The sequence below is a fragment of the Kryptolebias marmoratus genome, linkage group LG14 (genome assembly GCF_001649575.2).
Source record: "Kryptolebias marmoratus isolate JLee-2015 linkage group LG14, ASM164957v2, whole genome shotgun sequence".
Lineage (NCBI taxonomy): Eukaryota > Metazoa > Chordata > Actinopteri > Cyprinodontiformes > Rivulidae > Kryptolebias > Kryptolebias marmoratus.
This window is the reverse complement of record NC_051443.1, coordinates 1,829,925-1,846,696: the sequence shown is the minus strand read 5'-3', so window position 1 is coordinate 1,846,696 and position 16,772 is coordinate 1,829,925. Positions and strand designations below refer to the sequence as shown.

General features: G+C 39.1%; 1 protein-coding gene across 1 annotated transcript in view; it reads left to right on the top strand.

The window, feature by feature from the left end:
- ap3b1a (adaptor related protein complex 3 subunit beta 1a) overlaps window positions 1-15,101 on the top strand; it is a 90,106-nt gene extending 75,005 nt beyond the window's left edge. The window contains exons 25-27 of the mRNA XM_017438592.3: window positions 680-777; window positions 1,510-1,645; window positions 13,110-15,101. Of these exons, the coding sequence (XP_017294081.1) occupies window positions 680-777; window positions 1,510-1,645; window positions 13,110-13,263 (388 nt within the window). The 3' untranslated portion in view covers window positions 13,264-15,101. The remainder of the gene's footprint in view (window positions 1-679; window positions 778-1,509; window positions 1,646-13,109) is intronic.
- The last annotated feature ends 1,671 nt before the right edge of the window (window positions 15,102-16,772 follow it).

Below are 16,772 nucleotides of genomic sequence, written 5' to 3'. Positions count from 1 at the left end.
TGTTGTTGTTTAGCAGGTCATTCCCATGTTGTTGTTGTTTAGCAGGTCATTCCCATGGTGTCTACACGTGTGTATAATTGTTTGAACAGATGAACCTTAAGACATCTGGAAAATGTACCCAAGAATGGATCAGGGTTGTGGAGGTCAATAGTTGTCTTCCTGATATTATGGCTGATTTACATTTAATTTTACAAAGAAGCAGTGTTTTTGAGGTGTGCTCTGTAATGCATCCCCAGGTGTGCCTAACATGTTGTCAGCTAACCTATCAAATGCTTCCAGTTGTATGACATGATCATCTGGGTTTTTCCCGATTGTTTAAAGGCTTAGGAATCCTAATATATGTAAACTTGTAACAATAAAAAAGAATCTCTAAAATAATACTTTCTCTCCATATTCAGACATTTAGCAAAAAAAAATATTTTGGGAGTCCTAACTGATCTAAAGCAGGAACAGTTTAGACTAATTTTAATGTCACACTGAGGAAAAAATGGATTTGTCTTTTTAAACAAAGTGTGTGTAAACAACTGGATTCAACAGTATATACAGTGTGCTGCTATCAGGACATTTTACAAAAATACATCAACAAGACATTTGTACAGTCACACTGCTCTCAAATATGGGCACAGGTTCATGCCTGAGAGGTTTATTCCTTTTCTTGTAATCCTGTTTCCTTCGTCAGCACAAAGGAGGACCAGTTCAGTGTGTCCATCCAGCCCGCTGTAGGAGAGCTGCTGATGCCCACTACCATGACACAACCAGACTTCTGCAAGGAGCAAAGTAAGCTCAGACTTGGATCAAATTTAGAATGTGTTTATTTTTCCTGTTGTACTGAACCAGTACCAAACCATGGTTTATGTGTGTTGTTATACACTTAATGTACAATATAATCAGGTGGTTCATTTTTAAAATCTTAAAATTAGCCTATCTTCTGGTAGGGGAGGAGAGCTTTACTGAGAGCTGAGAGCAAACATCTGAGACATCCCTGTGCTTTAAAGTACCTCTTAAATTCTGTTTCTGCATTAATTGACCTGACTCACTATTTTTTTCAGCTCGACTGAATGTTTCTGCTCTCAGATAATGAAAAGGGAATTTAAAACAAAAAGCCTTGTTCTGTGGGACCATTTTCTCTCTAACAAATAAGCTTTTACATATACTAGTGCAGTACAGTCAATCATTTCTTTATAAGTTTTTATTATATTTGATCTTAAAAGCTATTTTATTTCTACCTAAACTGGTCTTCATTCTGTGTTTTAAACTCTTTCTCAGTGGTAAGTGCCGATGAACTGATAATTGTTTGGCTTCACAGTTTTTACTCACTGTTCAAATTATTTGCATACTGCTCGGTTCTGGACATCTTCAGTGTCCAGGAGTTAACGGTGGAATTGTAATCATGACTTTAGTGGAGTAAGTAAATCATCAGTTAGAGTTCAAACTGGACCAGTATGTTGGAACTAAGTGAACCATTTTTGGCATATTTCATGTTGATTAAAACCTTTTGCATATCTTTAGAAAAGCTCCTGGGCATGAATGAGACCTCTGCAACCATCGCTATAGCAACCGCCAACACCTCCAGCCAGACCATCAGCAAGCAGGTTCTGTCCGTGGCAAACGTTGGCGTGGTTCCGTCCAGCAACAACTTCCACAGGTAAAGAGTTTACATATTTTATTAAGAACCCGTTCTGATTTTTTACTAACTGAACAAAAACAGAAATATTTAGCATATGGAATATGTGTTACTGTTCATTCATTTGAATAATTGTTGAGCCTTGTTACTAGTCTTTTAAAATATATCTTGTCATGCTGCTTTGAAATGTAACATCCAAACCAACAACAAAATGTGCTGCTTGGTAGTAGTGTGCTATAATTGTTGTTAGCAAGGCGGGGGGATCAGTGGGATTTTGGCAGCGAACATTGAGGAAACCCCGCCCTTTTCGGAGCTCTGTAGTTGAGACAGACATCGCAGCAGAAACATCATTCACAGATCAGATATGTCTAAACTGGCACTTTGATATCTTTAATGGTTCTTACAGTCAGTGTTTAAGTTTTGCTTTTTTACAGATTTTCCACAGAACTGACAGTTAATGTCATACCTCTAACTTTTGAATTATCTAACATTTTCAAATCTTTTGCAAACACATTTTGCCTACTCCCACAACTCTTTTTGGTACATATACAAGTTATACATGAAAAGTAGAGCTTTTTATCTTCTTTCACCCAGTATGTCTCTCACTGCTATAGGACTAAGAGTTTTCTGTCGAATCATCCAGAATGTGAAGAACACACACCCAAGGCTAGTTGTGTTGTAGCTCAAAATATTCCTTTCAGAACTGGAAATGAAGGGTTTTTAACTTGGAATATATCCTATTTAAAACACAGTTGAAACAAAAATTTGAGTGACTATAAATTGTATTAGTGCCGGCTGTTTTCACGTAAGTACAGTACCACAATCAGTATGTTATTTAAGGCAATTTAGAATAGGTCTTGCCACAATATGGTTTAGTCATTTCAAACTTTTCACGTTATTTTAGTAAGATATTGTTTAATAACTAAACAGAGATTCAAATAAGTCTGAAAAGCTGATAAAGAAAAGCAAATTGAACAGATGAGAGCTACATTTTAACTCATTTATGTGATGCTGAATAAAGCGATTTGTCTTAGATCTGTCAAACTCAGCATTTCACCCAACTCTTTTTGGAAAGTGGATCAAAGTTTTCTGAAAATTGTTTATCTTGCAAAAAATTTTACAACTCTATAGCTTTGAAAAAGTTTGGACGTTGTGTAAAATGTAAATTAAAAATGGAATGCAATGATTTGTAAAGTCTCAAAACCCACATTTTATTCACAATGGAACATAGTAAATGTAGCAAAAGTTCAAACTAAGAAATTACCATTCTTTGTTTAAAAAAAAAAAAGGGCTGTGAGTAATTTTGCGACTAGCGGTCCCGAAACACGAGGAAAGGTATTAGAAGCATCATAGAAGGGATGGTGATCCATCACTCCCTGATGCTCGGATAGACTCCACGCACGCTTTGAGTCATCGAACTCTTCTCACAGCAACAAGTTCCCAGTCCCCCTAGGTGAGTTGCTCTTCATGGTGTCTGAGATGGATGTGAGGAGGACATCTCAGAGGATTAATCCTCTGAAGATAACATTCTAGGATGGGTTTTGAGAGAATGTGTCCAGAGACTCACTGGAGTGTTTCCAGACATTTCTACAAGCTGTGGTGCTGGCTTGTTTCAAGAGGTCCATTATCATTCTGGTGCCTAAGAGTGTAGCAGAGAAAAGCATGAATTACTATTGGCCGTTGGCTTTCACCTCAATTGTCATGAAGTGTTTTGAACTGCTAGTTACGACTTATAATAAGGACTCAAATGACATCTCTGTGGACCCCAGCAGTCTGCCTACAGGAAGAACTGGTCTGTGTCCGACGCAGCATCAGCTGTCATTCACATCCCCATCTCTTTTGGAGGGCAGGGACTTTTATGTCAGACTGCTTTTCCTGGGTTTTAGCTCTGTGTTGAACATCATCATCCCACAAACTCTTGCTAAAAAGCTGCTGCTGCAGTGAAAGCACTGATGTGCAACTGGGTCCTGGACTTTTTGAGGGTAAGGTCACAATATGTGACCTTCCACAGTGTCTCATCCACCATTATCATACTTAACACGGGCTCCCGTTAAGGGTGTGTTCTGAGCCCCTCTTGTACACTCTACTCACATGTGATTGCTCTGCAAGCTACCTGGGCAGTCAAATTATAAAGTTTGCTGATGACACAATAGTTGTTGGCCTGATTTCTAACAATAATGAGTCTCTGTACAGGAGGGAGGTTAGAGAGTTTGTTGATTGGTTCCATGCAAATAAACTGTACGTCAATGTGGCAAAAACAAGAGAGGTGGATTGTAGGAGGATTTTACACACCCTTTCCCATCTCCATTGGGGGAGAGACTGTGACCACAATTAGATACTTGGGTCTACACCTATCCAGTGACTTCACATGGGCCAGTATTGTGAAAAAGGCTCACCAACACCTGTATTTTATGAGGAGGCAGCAGCAAGCTGGCCTCAATGCTGCTGTTGACTTCTTTTTATCAGTGTGTGGTGGAGAGTGTCCTGACCTTTGGTACGGCAGCTGCTCTGAGGCTGACAAGAAGGCACTGCTCAGAGATTCTTAAAAAGCATCACTTCTTCTTTAGAGGACATTTACATCAGCCGACGCAGGATCAGAGCAGGGACCACCCTTCCTCCCCTCAGGCAGGAGGCTGAGCAGCCTGAAAACTTGCACAACGAGGTTCAGCAGCAGCTTCTGCCCTGAGGCTGTGAGGCTCATGAACTTTGGGTTTGAAGCTGTCCTCTGTACTTTTTGTTTTGTTGTGTGTTTTAATCTTCTTGCTGTGTTTTTAGTTGCTATTTGTTTTTAATCATGTGTTTTAATGGAATGATCTTACATGTAGAATGTACCTATTTATTGAAGCATTTTGGGTTATTTCTTGTCAGGGATTTAAACTACTGGTACCTGGGGAACAAATTCCGTTCTCACGTTTTTAACATAATAAATACCAATAAACATTCTATTCTATTATTCTATTCTTAAAAAAAACCTGAGTAAGAGGACTGGGTACACAAAGAACATTTTAGAGCAGCTGAATTTCCCAGAGGTAAAAATGGTTCACCAGTCAGTGAAAAATGGACTAAAACCATTGGATGAATTTCAGAATAATGTTCCTCAACTAAACAAATCCACAAATGATGGTGAAAGCTCTATTATGAAAGAAGGACCATATGTGAACACCAACCAGAACATCACTCATCACTGTCTTCTCTGGACCAAAGCTTATTTATAATGGACTAAGACAAAGTGGAAAACACTTCTCTGGTCAAACAAATCCAAATTTGAAATTCTTTGTGGAAACCACTGATGCCACGTGCTCCATCCTAAAGAGGAGAGGGACCATCCACACTTCCTGCAGGAATTTTATGACATGTCTCCAGAATAAATGTCAAACTGATAGTGAGGTAAATCCTTCTAAAATTGTGTTTGCATGTACTGCAGAAAAGTTTTTAAGATTGGAGTTGTTTTAAAATGGCAGCTTTCCACTTTGGTCTCTGCGCCGCTCAGACTAGCTGTTAGCTCGGCAATCCTGTCAGAAGTAAGAAATAATTATTGCTAACCTTTCCACAGATTTCCACTTCCAAACATGTTCTGAGTTACACAAGAAAAAGAGGAATTTCAGGACATCACTTTGCTAAATCTTTGAATCTTTCTTCACATTCTTTTTTATGATCCTACCTATGAGCGGTGTTTTTGAGTGACAGATCTCCTGCTGTGGGATAAATAAATAAAATCTGGACCAAATTATCAACAGTTCACACACACCCAATTATGGAAGATTAAACATTTCCCCTAATATTTAAATGACCATGGGTAGCATGTAATGAAAATGTATTTGTTCAAATGAAAAAACAGTTTCTTTATTTGAAAATGAAATGTAAAAAAATATCTTTTATACACTTTTGTCACTCGTTTTCTGCAACTCAAAAGATGAGTGTTTCAAAGTACATGTGTCCTTTTAAAACTGGAGTTTTGCAAGATTGTTTATGTGTGAGTGTCCCTGCCTTTCTCCCACACACACACACACATGCCAGGGGAATGCCCTGAGAAGCCTGGCTGTGTAATTGGTGTACACAGAGTGTGCTAATGAGCTTCCTCTTCTGTCACGCACACCCGAACACCTGATAGATAATTACACCTCCCGCTCTTCCTCTGTTTCCTGCTCGTTCTCTCTTTCAATTCATCTCTGCACCCCCATCTGTCTCACCCTTCGCTCTGTCGCCTCTCTTTCACTTCCTTTTTGTCTTTCACTCCATCCCTCCTCGTTTCTCCCTGTCCGTCTGTCTGTCTTTTGTTACCTGGCCTCTCCCTGTCTCCTCATCTTTGAACGATCTTGTCCAAGTCATGATTTCTTTATAGATTTAGGCTGGAATAGGAGAGAAATGTCTGAGGACCTGGATGAGTAAGGGACAAGGAGGAAGTTGGGAGTGAAAAAATAAAAGGGAGACATTTGCACAGGGAGCAGGAAGAGTGAGTGGAAATCAATGTTAGCCAGTGGGAGAGGCCTGCCTCCAATATGCCCATACTTCATTCAGAATAACCAATAGCTCGGCCAACTGCACGCTATCAATCTCTTTTCTGCTTCTGTGACGGCTCGAGAGGAAGACATTGTCCCACTGTAATGAAGACCATGCTGTCGTTATGATGACCAGCTTTTCTTTGGAGCTTCATTTATTGGAGATGATGGAGTTTCTCACTGACAGAATCCCCAATGAAGTTAACCACCCAGGTTGACAGGCTTATCTTTGAGAAGTGGATGCAGAGGAGGAGGAGGAGGATTGGATGTGTTCAGGATTCATTTTTCAGTCCTGGAGTCTTCCAAATCTCTCCATCTTATTTTAATTTGAGCATTGGAGATTTTACAGTCAAAAACATAAACATATTTTATAAGAACGTCAATGATACTGGAATTTTAGGCTTCTGATATTCATATATCAGTCAATATCATTATTATTATCACCCGCCCACTGGTGGCAGACAATAATGTTTTTATCTGTGTGTCAGGGTGTCAGCACAGAGTTAGCACCATTCAAGATGGCTGTCACAGCCAGTTGACTGGCTGTAAGTCATCAGTTTTTAAGTTTTAGTGTGGTAGTAGCTGAGTCATCCTCAACCCATTCTCCAAGCACATTGTGTGAGATCTTTGCTTAAAACCTTGGCATTAACAATTGGAGTAAACTCTGTCTGTGTTAGCAAAATATCTCCAAATTTTAATGAAACACTTTAACCATTGAATATATGCTTACATCTGATTGACTTCTGGAGACAGCCAACTGAACTTAGAAAATACAAAAATGTCTGTAGCTCAGTCAGTTGTTCAGATATTGAGTTAAATTTGCTGTGAAAGCTGACAGTCATTCACAACACATACTCCAAGTGCTAACAAATCTTGTAAGACCTTCATGAGACTGAGAATACCATGATTTTAAAGGTTTGACCAAAACTGCAAAAACTCTGTTGTTCAACACAAAATCGTCTTACTTTAAAACTCTGGCATGTAAAGTGGCGGGTGACATACATTCCTTCAAGGAATGGTAGACTTCTAACTTTTATACATCTACGGGATCATTGTTTCTCTACTCAGAAATAATTTTACCTGACTGGACAATAACTCTGTGGAGAAACCACCTGCCTGCTCCTGTGTCTTCTTGGCTGGGATGTCAGTCGGCCACAGACGGAGCTGAGAAAGCTGCAGTTACCACAAGTTTGATTTTTGTCTGAGTAATGCTCATTGTATGAATTACCTTAATGGAAATCTGTATTGATCAGTAATATCAGTAAATTAGTTGATCGGGCATTCGGCATAAATTTTGCTTTGTTGTATAATTTATATCATTAAGGTCTATAATTTATTAGTCAATCAACAGATCAATTGCTAATTTTGATTTAATAAAATGCTAGTTTCTACTTTGTAAATGGGAGTATTTTCCTTTTTCTGGTTTCTTGTGGTCACAATAAGATGGATTTAATTTTGTTTTTCTTAACAAGACTGTAAAATGGAAAATGGGTCCGCTTTTTTTCCCCCCTAACTTATGTCGGAATTGTACTTTTCTGCCCTGAAAAGTGTTGGTTATCGATTGTTTTTGTTGAATAATTTTACATGTCAAAATAATCTTAAAGTGGCTGAAACTCAAGAAAAGTAACAGAGTGATATTTCACAGGCTCCAAGCAGGAAACAGTTGTGTGTTTAAGATACTAACATAAATCTTTACTTTTCAAATCAATTTCATTTTCACTTAAGCCCCTTTCACATTATAGTTGTGCAGTAAACACAAACACAAACTCAGCCACACAAGCTGATCTGGTTAGATCAGGGGACTGTGTGAGCTTTCATAACATGCAGCTGGGATGGAAGAACCAAAGGGAAGTGGTGTAAAAGTCAGCAGCACCAACGTGAACTTTGAGCAGTAACTGTGTGTTGGGTACTTCCCCAACTGTTCGAAACAATGATGGCAGATGGGCTTTGTGTTTCATTTTGATCAGATGCTCAGCATCGTATCTGCATCAGATTCTGCTGAACAACATATTTCTTAGATCAAACATAAATTGAGAAGAAACCACGAGCTGTTTGAGGTAGAAAGGTTTCCAAACCTTAGACTCCAAAGAAGAAGACGTATGTTAATTTTGAGTCATTCTCAAAATAAAGCAATTGTAAATCATTTTCTTGCTGGTTGCTTATATTTTTACACCCTATGACCATCTGGTCACACAGACTTCATCATTACTCCACACTTGTCCCACGATCCTGGCTTACCCTTTCACATCATGGCCATTTCTGATTTGTCACTACCTCCCAAGGCCGATCAAAAAGTGGGGCAACTTTGACCGTGTTGTTGTTCAGATGATTGCCGAAAAGTCTCATTTAATCCAGGGAGAATCTGCTCAAAGAGGACTGACACCTTGGCTTTATTATTAAAATATGAGATTATTTTAAACCTGCAAAAGATGCAGTTAAGAACCCTTCTGTTCTTTATACGGACCTCAGATACTCTGAGTTATTGATCAGTCTTGACTTTGTTAAACAAAGCAACATGCTGCCTCCCTGCACTCCCTGTGTTTATCAGCAGGGCGCAGCACTGCTTTTCCCAAACAGGCGTCAAAGCCGAGCGGAGCGAAGGGGTGGGCTGGGGGTGGAGTGCCACTGAAACACAGAAATTGATTGCTGGAAAGGGGGATGGCAATAAATCAAGCAGGAAAGCAAATGTAGAAAACGCTGTTCTTGTTTATGTCTAAACAGGCGGAATAGAATAAATGTGCTCTATTTTTCAGTCCGTTTGAAAGCAAATTTGATCGAATTTTGCATGCATTGCCAATCCCTCTGGTTAGAGCCTAATTTTTCAAAAGAGAAAAAAACAAAACAAAAAACAACTGAAGCCTATGATTTATAAGCTATGCTTTCTTTTTACACTAGAATATAATTAAATTAACTAAATGTTTCTTTAAACCGTTTTCCTCTGCTTTGTTCGAGTTCCTGTTCTGAATCTAATTGAGTGTTATTATAACCCGGCCAATTAAGCAACTGGTTTCATCTGTATAAATGTCTTTAGAAGACGCTGTAATGTAAAGAGCACCACCTGAGTTGCATGTCTCTCGTTCTTTATCTTGTTTTGTCTCTGCTGTCTGTTTGTCCTGTTTGTCTCGTTCGTCGGTCCCGCTGCCCTTGGAGTGCAGCTCTGCTGTTGCTCCGTATGGCTGAGATCTGGAGATGTGTGGAGGGCTCCTGCTTCTAATTGGAGCTAATAGCTTTGGCCATCTGCCCGGTCCAAGTCCGCTCGCTTGTGTTCGGTTCTGATTTAGCTGAGCTGACCACTTGATGGTGCTTCTCCACTGGCCAACGACCAGCAGCCGGAGCCACCAAAGTACTGGCTGCAGATTTCCTGATTCTGGTGAAAACATGTGGTTTCTTTCATCAGACTTACTCGTTTACAGAAACCCAAGTGTTAGGATGTTCAGTGAAGCTGTGGCTTCTTTGGCCTCGTTCACACAGGAATGTCATTTTTGTGAACACTCAAAGTATTATTGTTTCAGCCTTGCATCCACACATAAACAGCATTTTAGAAGCTCTAAGCAAGTTTTGAAAACCAGTTCCAAAGTGAGAAAATTGAGAAGTTATGTTTTCATGTGGACAACCAAAATGCAACCTTTTAAAAACTATTTAGAAACCCACCTTCTGCCTAACCTACAACCACAAGGATGACAGACGTAACGTCAATAATGGCAGATTACACACCTGCGTTTGTGTTGCCAGTTGCTGAACTGCACCAAAACATTTGTCTGCTTACTTTATTTTTCACTTCACCATCCTCATCTTTTTTGTGGTGTTTAAACTTCAATCCATCGTCTACACTGTCTAATATAGACAGCCTAGGGTTCTAGCCAACGTGCAAGCTGTACGTGAATGCTCCACACCTTGTTTCTTGTTTGTTTTTTTGTGGCAGCAATACAGCACCATATACAGGCCCAGCATAGTTCCTACAGCTTGATGAGAACATTTCTGTGTTTACCAGGATGATTTTAGAAACAACATATAAAAAGATCGTTTTGGAAAACAGCGGTTCCGTGTGGACAAGGCTTTGTCACCGGGCTGAGTCCTCTGTAGCCTGTGATTGCTCTGCACGAGGTTGAATGTAAAGGCAAAGCCCATTTTGTGTTTGCATTGGGGGAGAGGAGGGGAGGCAGGTGGCACTCCCAGGCTCTCCACACTGAGGAGAATCACAGATAATTGGAGAGTGATGCTTAGCCGCAGCCCTGGCGATCGATGTCAATCCACCTGCTCCAAGTCCAGGGGTTATGCTTTGCTTTTCTTTCCATACGCAGCAATTAATCCAGTGTTTAGCCCAGTATGTGAAGAGAGCAGAATACCAATGACCCATTTACTGCACACTCGACCTTAATCGCTGCCTTCTACTCCATAAAGATGTACCGATGTTTTGTTAAATCCAGATGTGATGTGCTTTTTTTTTTCCTTTTTTTTTCTTGCACCACAATGGGTGCATGCAACCTAAAACCATTCGATGCAAATACACTCAGAAATCAAACCCAATCAAAAGCTGCTCCTGTTTCTTTCACCAGCTCCTGTTAGCACACATGAAGCAAAGCGCACAGCAGCGTCTCCTGAGACAAAATGAAAGCAGCCTCAGGGTGGTGTTAACTGGCTGAATAAATGATGGATTTATATCCTAAATCCATTAGCAAAACCACAGGGACCATAAAGACACCTCAGGCCACTGACTGAGGTGGGGGGGGGGGCTTAGGAAACAAAGCAACCATGTATATTTACATGTCACATAAAGAAAAAGAAACAATCTGTTTTTCAAAGAAATAAGAGACGTCAGCCGAGTGTGATGTATTTTTAGTGATTTAGATTGATTCACAGTCTCTGAATTATTTCAAATAATATAATCAGAAACGTGAGGTTTTAGTATTTTGGGTTAAATTAATCTCCTTCTTGAACGGGTTCTGTTTCCTGCTGAAGTGGCTAATATTTTAATTAAGTCTGAGGAGGACTCTCTCTTTTCTCCCTGAGAGTTCCCTGATAAACTCCCTCTCCTCTGTTGATGGTAATTTAGCTGCTCCCCTGAGACACACCCAGACACACTCACTTGTGTGAGCCAGCAGAGTTTCATTGTATTCCCCCCATCTTAATATGTGTGTGCTAATTGGTGGATGTGTTAGTCACTGTCACTGCGCAGCACGACGCCGCAGGTCTCTGTCACGGCGCCTGTCAGCAGGCCCTCCTGTGGGGGCTCTAAACAGGTTTTAGTCAGGCCTAAGTGGGGTGCTTTGAGGGCTGTTTGTGAGGCCTAAGCAGGCTGCCGCAGGGGGTCTTTGTTGCAGGGATGTAGTGCTAAATGGAGGCAGATGGCTGGGAACACATGAGGGAGGAGAGGGAAGCCAGAAAGGGGTCCCAACTCAACTCTGTCATTCTCAAAGAGGGTCACACTGGGTCATAGCCTCTGTCTGCCTCTTGTTAGCTCTCTGAGTGGGAACCATGTGCGCCCAGATCTGCCCCCAGTCTGCAGGGATGGTATCCAAGGAAACGAGGGACTGAATTCTCCCGATGGCCCAGAGGGAGCTGGTGGGATGTTCCCCAAAGCGGTCCCAAGGCTCCCACACAGTCATAGACTCCCACAGTCCATAAAACCAGGCTGAACTCTGTTTGACTGGCATAAAGGGCGTGTTTTCTCCCCCCGTCGGCCGGAATAATAGACTCTGTTGCTCTGCTACGTGTGGATTTCTGAGTCCTGGAAGAGAAATGTGTTGGTGTGAACAACAGAAGTGTCTTATGTTAATTATACGTGACATTCTGGCCTCGTCCACACGAAAACTGCATTTTAGGAGTCCCTAAACAGTATTTTTCAAAAGTGGTTCCAGATGGAAAAAATCCTTAAACACCACTGTTGTGTTCTCCTGTGGACAGCCTAAACGCAACCTTTTGAAAATGAGGATGTCAAAGAGATCCACCTTCTGCCTACCCTACAATCATGAGCATGACAGGGGTAACAACAGTAATGAAGATTACACACGTGTTTGTGACACCAGTTGATCAACTACAACAAAATCTTAATATACTAAATTTAATGAACAGATAAGGCTGATGAACAAAAACATTATCTTAAATAAAGCAGAGCAAAACCCCCTTAAAATGAGACCAATGAAGTGATAAAACCCTTTTTGTCCTTAGAGTATTTGAACTGTCAAGAATCATAAAAACAAATGTTGGAGAAAAAGATCGACAGTACACATCAATTATATGTTTAAAAACTATTAACAGTTTTTAAAGATCAACACTTGTGTATAATTTACCCACCCCCAGGTACCCTCTAGACACTCTGCCTGAAAACACTCAGATGTCCACAGATTTGGACTGTCGCGTCCTAGTCAGTAGATTAATAACACAAAGGAGAAGTTCCACTTCACTGTCAACCCAACAAAAATTATTCAGTTTTTGCTTTTTTTTTTTTTTTTTCGTCCTTTTCTTTTTGTGTTTACCATTTGGAGCATGTTGCTGGTGTATTTTTGTGGCAACATTTCAGCACCACGGACAGGTCTAGCTAACTGGGCCTCTAGTTGCTAACCTGTTATTTTCATATTTGTTTTTTGTTTTTTTTTTTACTTTTATAGCATTAAAACAGAATTTAAAAAGCAAGCTGTGTAAACTGCAAGGTATTAAGAACATTAGGAACATTAATTCCCTTTCTTTGCTACGAATCAGTCTCACTCCAGGTGATGGCTTGTTCAAATTAAGTTGGGTGAATTTATATGCTTACATATAATTACTAAAAAATAAGTTGAGTGTAATAAAAGAAGTTGAATGAAAAGTAGTATATGAAGCTAAATTAGTGTTCTCTTGTCCAAGAATTTTACATATTCAGATTTCAAAGCAGAGGTGATGAACTGACTGTGGAGTTGCTGACCTGTAGGAAACAAAAACAGAAGTCAACTTGGTGCAACTTGGGAGTGTTGTGATGAACTTATTGAAGTGTATTCTTGCATCTGCAGGTTCGCTGGACATACGGTCAGCAGCGGAGCCATGGTCCTGGTTTCACTGGAGCTGAAGGAGTCCTCCACCGCGCTGCTCACCATCAACACAGAGAAGAGTGTCATGGCGTCCATGTTGCTCCGTGATCTCAAACAGGCTCTCACCCAGGCATAGATTCTGATTCCATTAGTAATTATAAAGTGGAGCAATTAGCTGAAGATTTCATATTTTTTATTCCCATATTTTGGGACAATTCTGGTCATTTTGGTTAGTCCTTGGTATCTTTATCTAAAATCCAGCAGGTGACAAATTGTTAGGTTTAACTTTTAACAGAAAATGAACTCGTCAGTGGAGAACAGCATCCTGCAGATGTTGTTCCTTCTGACAGAATTGTCCTGAAGCATCAGAATAAACCTGTGAAAGTCTCAGCAGTGTTGCTGATTCTCTTTGAGACTCAGAAAGCATCACAGACGTTCCAATCAATCTTTAAATGTGACACTTGTGTTTACAGATTTCCCACTTCTGATCTCATCGTTAAAACAAAATGTTGACTATTCTCTCATTTTATCAGACAGTATGAAATGATGGAAGTGCCCCCCCCCCCNCCATTAATACATACTTAAATAAGTAAAAGTAAATGAATGAAAGCAAAACCGAGGAAGTAATGAGGAAATATTTAGCAGAATTAATGTGAAAACCAAAACAAAATGTGGAAATATTGAGAAGGAAAGTTGTTTTGTTTTGTTTTGCCTGTTTTTGATTTTTCTCATTTGCTTTTGCAGTTTGTTTAGCTTTTGTTTTTGTTTTCCACATTTCTGAATTGATTCATGTTTGGTTGGCATGTCCTGATGTTGATCCTAGAGTTTCTGACTTTTAAGTCAGTGAAATTAACTTGTAGACCTTTTCTACCTTACAACCATTTGACCAAAGAGAAATGTTTAGTTACTAATCCTTCCTTTGAGAAGAACTTGATAACAAGAACGACAACAACAGTCTTCGATACTACAATCAGTCTGAAACCTGTAGTTTTTTGCATTCTCTGTGTGAAGATTTCAACTAAAATATGGATTTAATTATAACTGTTTACACAACACAGTGCAACTTTTTCCCTCTAAGAAAGCATCCCATTTTTTCCTTTAAATCCTGTCGCCCATGCAGCCAAATTCTTTCCAGAGAAAACAAGTATTTATGTATCCATGTCAGGACCCCACTGTGGGTCATTAAACATCAAGTGTGGGGACTTAAAAAGTCTACAGAAATCCAGTTATCTTTTAAAAAATATTGTCAGCCTTAATTGTTACAAAGAGATTAAAAATCTCATGTAATGTTTAATGAGGCTTTTTGTTAAATGGCTTCTACTTCAACCGGCAACACTCAGAGTCGCAGATCTCTGTGGCTTTTATTTTGTGGGTCAAATGTTTTTGAACCACTGGATTAGAGGATGTTGCAGATTTAAATCTCATAAGTGAGCTTCAAATATTTACAACACGTGGAAAAAAGCAACAATGATGTGGAAAATATGGGGAAATTGTATACTTTACTTAAATTTAAAAATTTCCATCCATTCATTTTTTTTTCTTTATAAATTTTTTTTAATTTTTTTCCAAAATATCTTTCCATAGTATTTCTTCCTGCATTTCCTCAGTATTTTTTTTTTCAGATATCATTTCTTGCGGCCCTCCCTTCATTCCATAAGGCAACATTTCAAATAATCAGGTAAATGTGACCAAACTGCCAAATAACTGTCAGGTTGCCAATAAATCTGTCCTTCATCAGTGTTTTGGTTGTAGATTTCAGCAGATTGTTATCAAGTTCTAAAACTTTTGAAATCTTCAGCTACATTAAGATTTCATGTAGTTTTACATTCCAGCCTTTAAACAGACTCCACTAACATTTGTTAAAGTGCCTTCAGTGTGGGAATAATATTTTGTAAACAAGCAATTATTAATCAGGCTCAAACACTTTTTACCTGTATGCTTTTTCTGATCAATAAAACATGACATATATTCTTCCTTCTGTGTTTCTGCTACAAATGTTCCTCAGTTTGACTGCAGTTATTTAAATTTATTCAGTTGATTTAAAAAAAAGAGACTGTTCACAACAAAAGTTGTCTCAGAGCACTATAGATCAAAATACACCCTGATTCTAATTTATTGCAGACTATTTAATCCAAGTATAATGCAATACATTTGCATGTAGTACATTATAAAATGCCAGTTGGTAAAAATGTATTTATTTTAAGAAACCAGCAGACTGTGTCAAACCTTTCCCATCCTGAGCAGCACAGAGGCAACAGTGAAGAACCCTCCAGCAGAATCAGAACCAGGCTGGAGACGAGCAGCAGTCTGCCTCGACCAGCTGAGGATGGAGAGGACAGGAAGGAGACACAGACACAATGATTGGTCCAGGTGGAGTTTGGATGGGAAGAAAACCACAGGTTAATGTCAGCAATAACTGCATGTACAGACATGGAGCATAGAGAGAGTAAAGACAGCAGCAGAGAGGAAATGTGGTCAGTTTGTCCTCCAGCAGTCTAAGCCTATAGCAGCAGAACAAAGGGACAGCTCAGGAAACCCAACCCTAACTATAGGATGGATCGAAAAGGAAAGTTGTAAGTTTAGTATTAAAAGATTTTAAATTCTATTCTGAGCCAATGGAGAGAAGCTAAAATTGAAGAAATATGATCTCTCCTAACTCTCAATATTTTGGGTCAACTAAAGATTTTTATTTTATCAGAGTATTTTGGGCATCCAAATAATAAAGAATTACAATTGTCCAGAGTATAACTGATTAAAGGATGATGTTTCTAATGTTAGTGAAATTATTCAGGCAGAGAAAAGCTGTTTTTAATGTAGGACTTAAAAAATATATCCTGATCCAAAATGACACCAAGGTTCTTTACATTAGACCTGGAGGCCAACTTACTGCCATCCAGAAGAATTTGTTCCTAAGATGCTCAGGTCCTAAAATCACTACCTCAGTCTGTCTGAAATAATATTCAACACAACATATATGAAAAAGGAGGAGTTTCTGACAGGCCTTCATGGGAAATAAATGTATTTACTGGTTAAAGTGTTTTCCATATCTATTCTCTTATACACAGAGTGGTTCTTCGTTTGTTTTAAGGTTTGTTTGTTGTTTTTTTTTAAAGAAATTTTCTTAAAACATTTTTTAGATGAATTTCTACAGAAGATTAAATAATAATTCATATTATAAAGCAAGTATTTTCTATTTCCTATTTCCAAAACTTTAAAGAAAACAATGTTTTCTGTAGAAACTCAATAATTTAATATTTTAAACCTTTTTCTGCCGTGTGGACAGCACTTTTTCAGATTTTATTTTGAGTAATCAGCAAACTAAAACCCTAAACACTCACTAGCCACCTTATTAAGTACACTTGTTCAAACAACTAGTCAGCCAATCACATGGCAGCAACTTTGTGCACACAGGCATGTAGTCGTGGTGAAGATGACTTGTTAAAGTTCAAATCAAGCATCAGAATGAGGACGTTTGATCGTGGCATGTTTTTGGTCTGAGTATTTCAGAAATGTTTGGTCCACTGGGATGTTTACATACAACCATCTCTAGGGTTTAAAGAGAATGGTCCAAAAAAGAGAAAGTGTCCAGTGAGGGGCATTTGTGTGGAGGAAAATGCCTCATTGATGTCAAAGAAGAGAATGGGC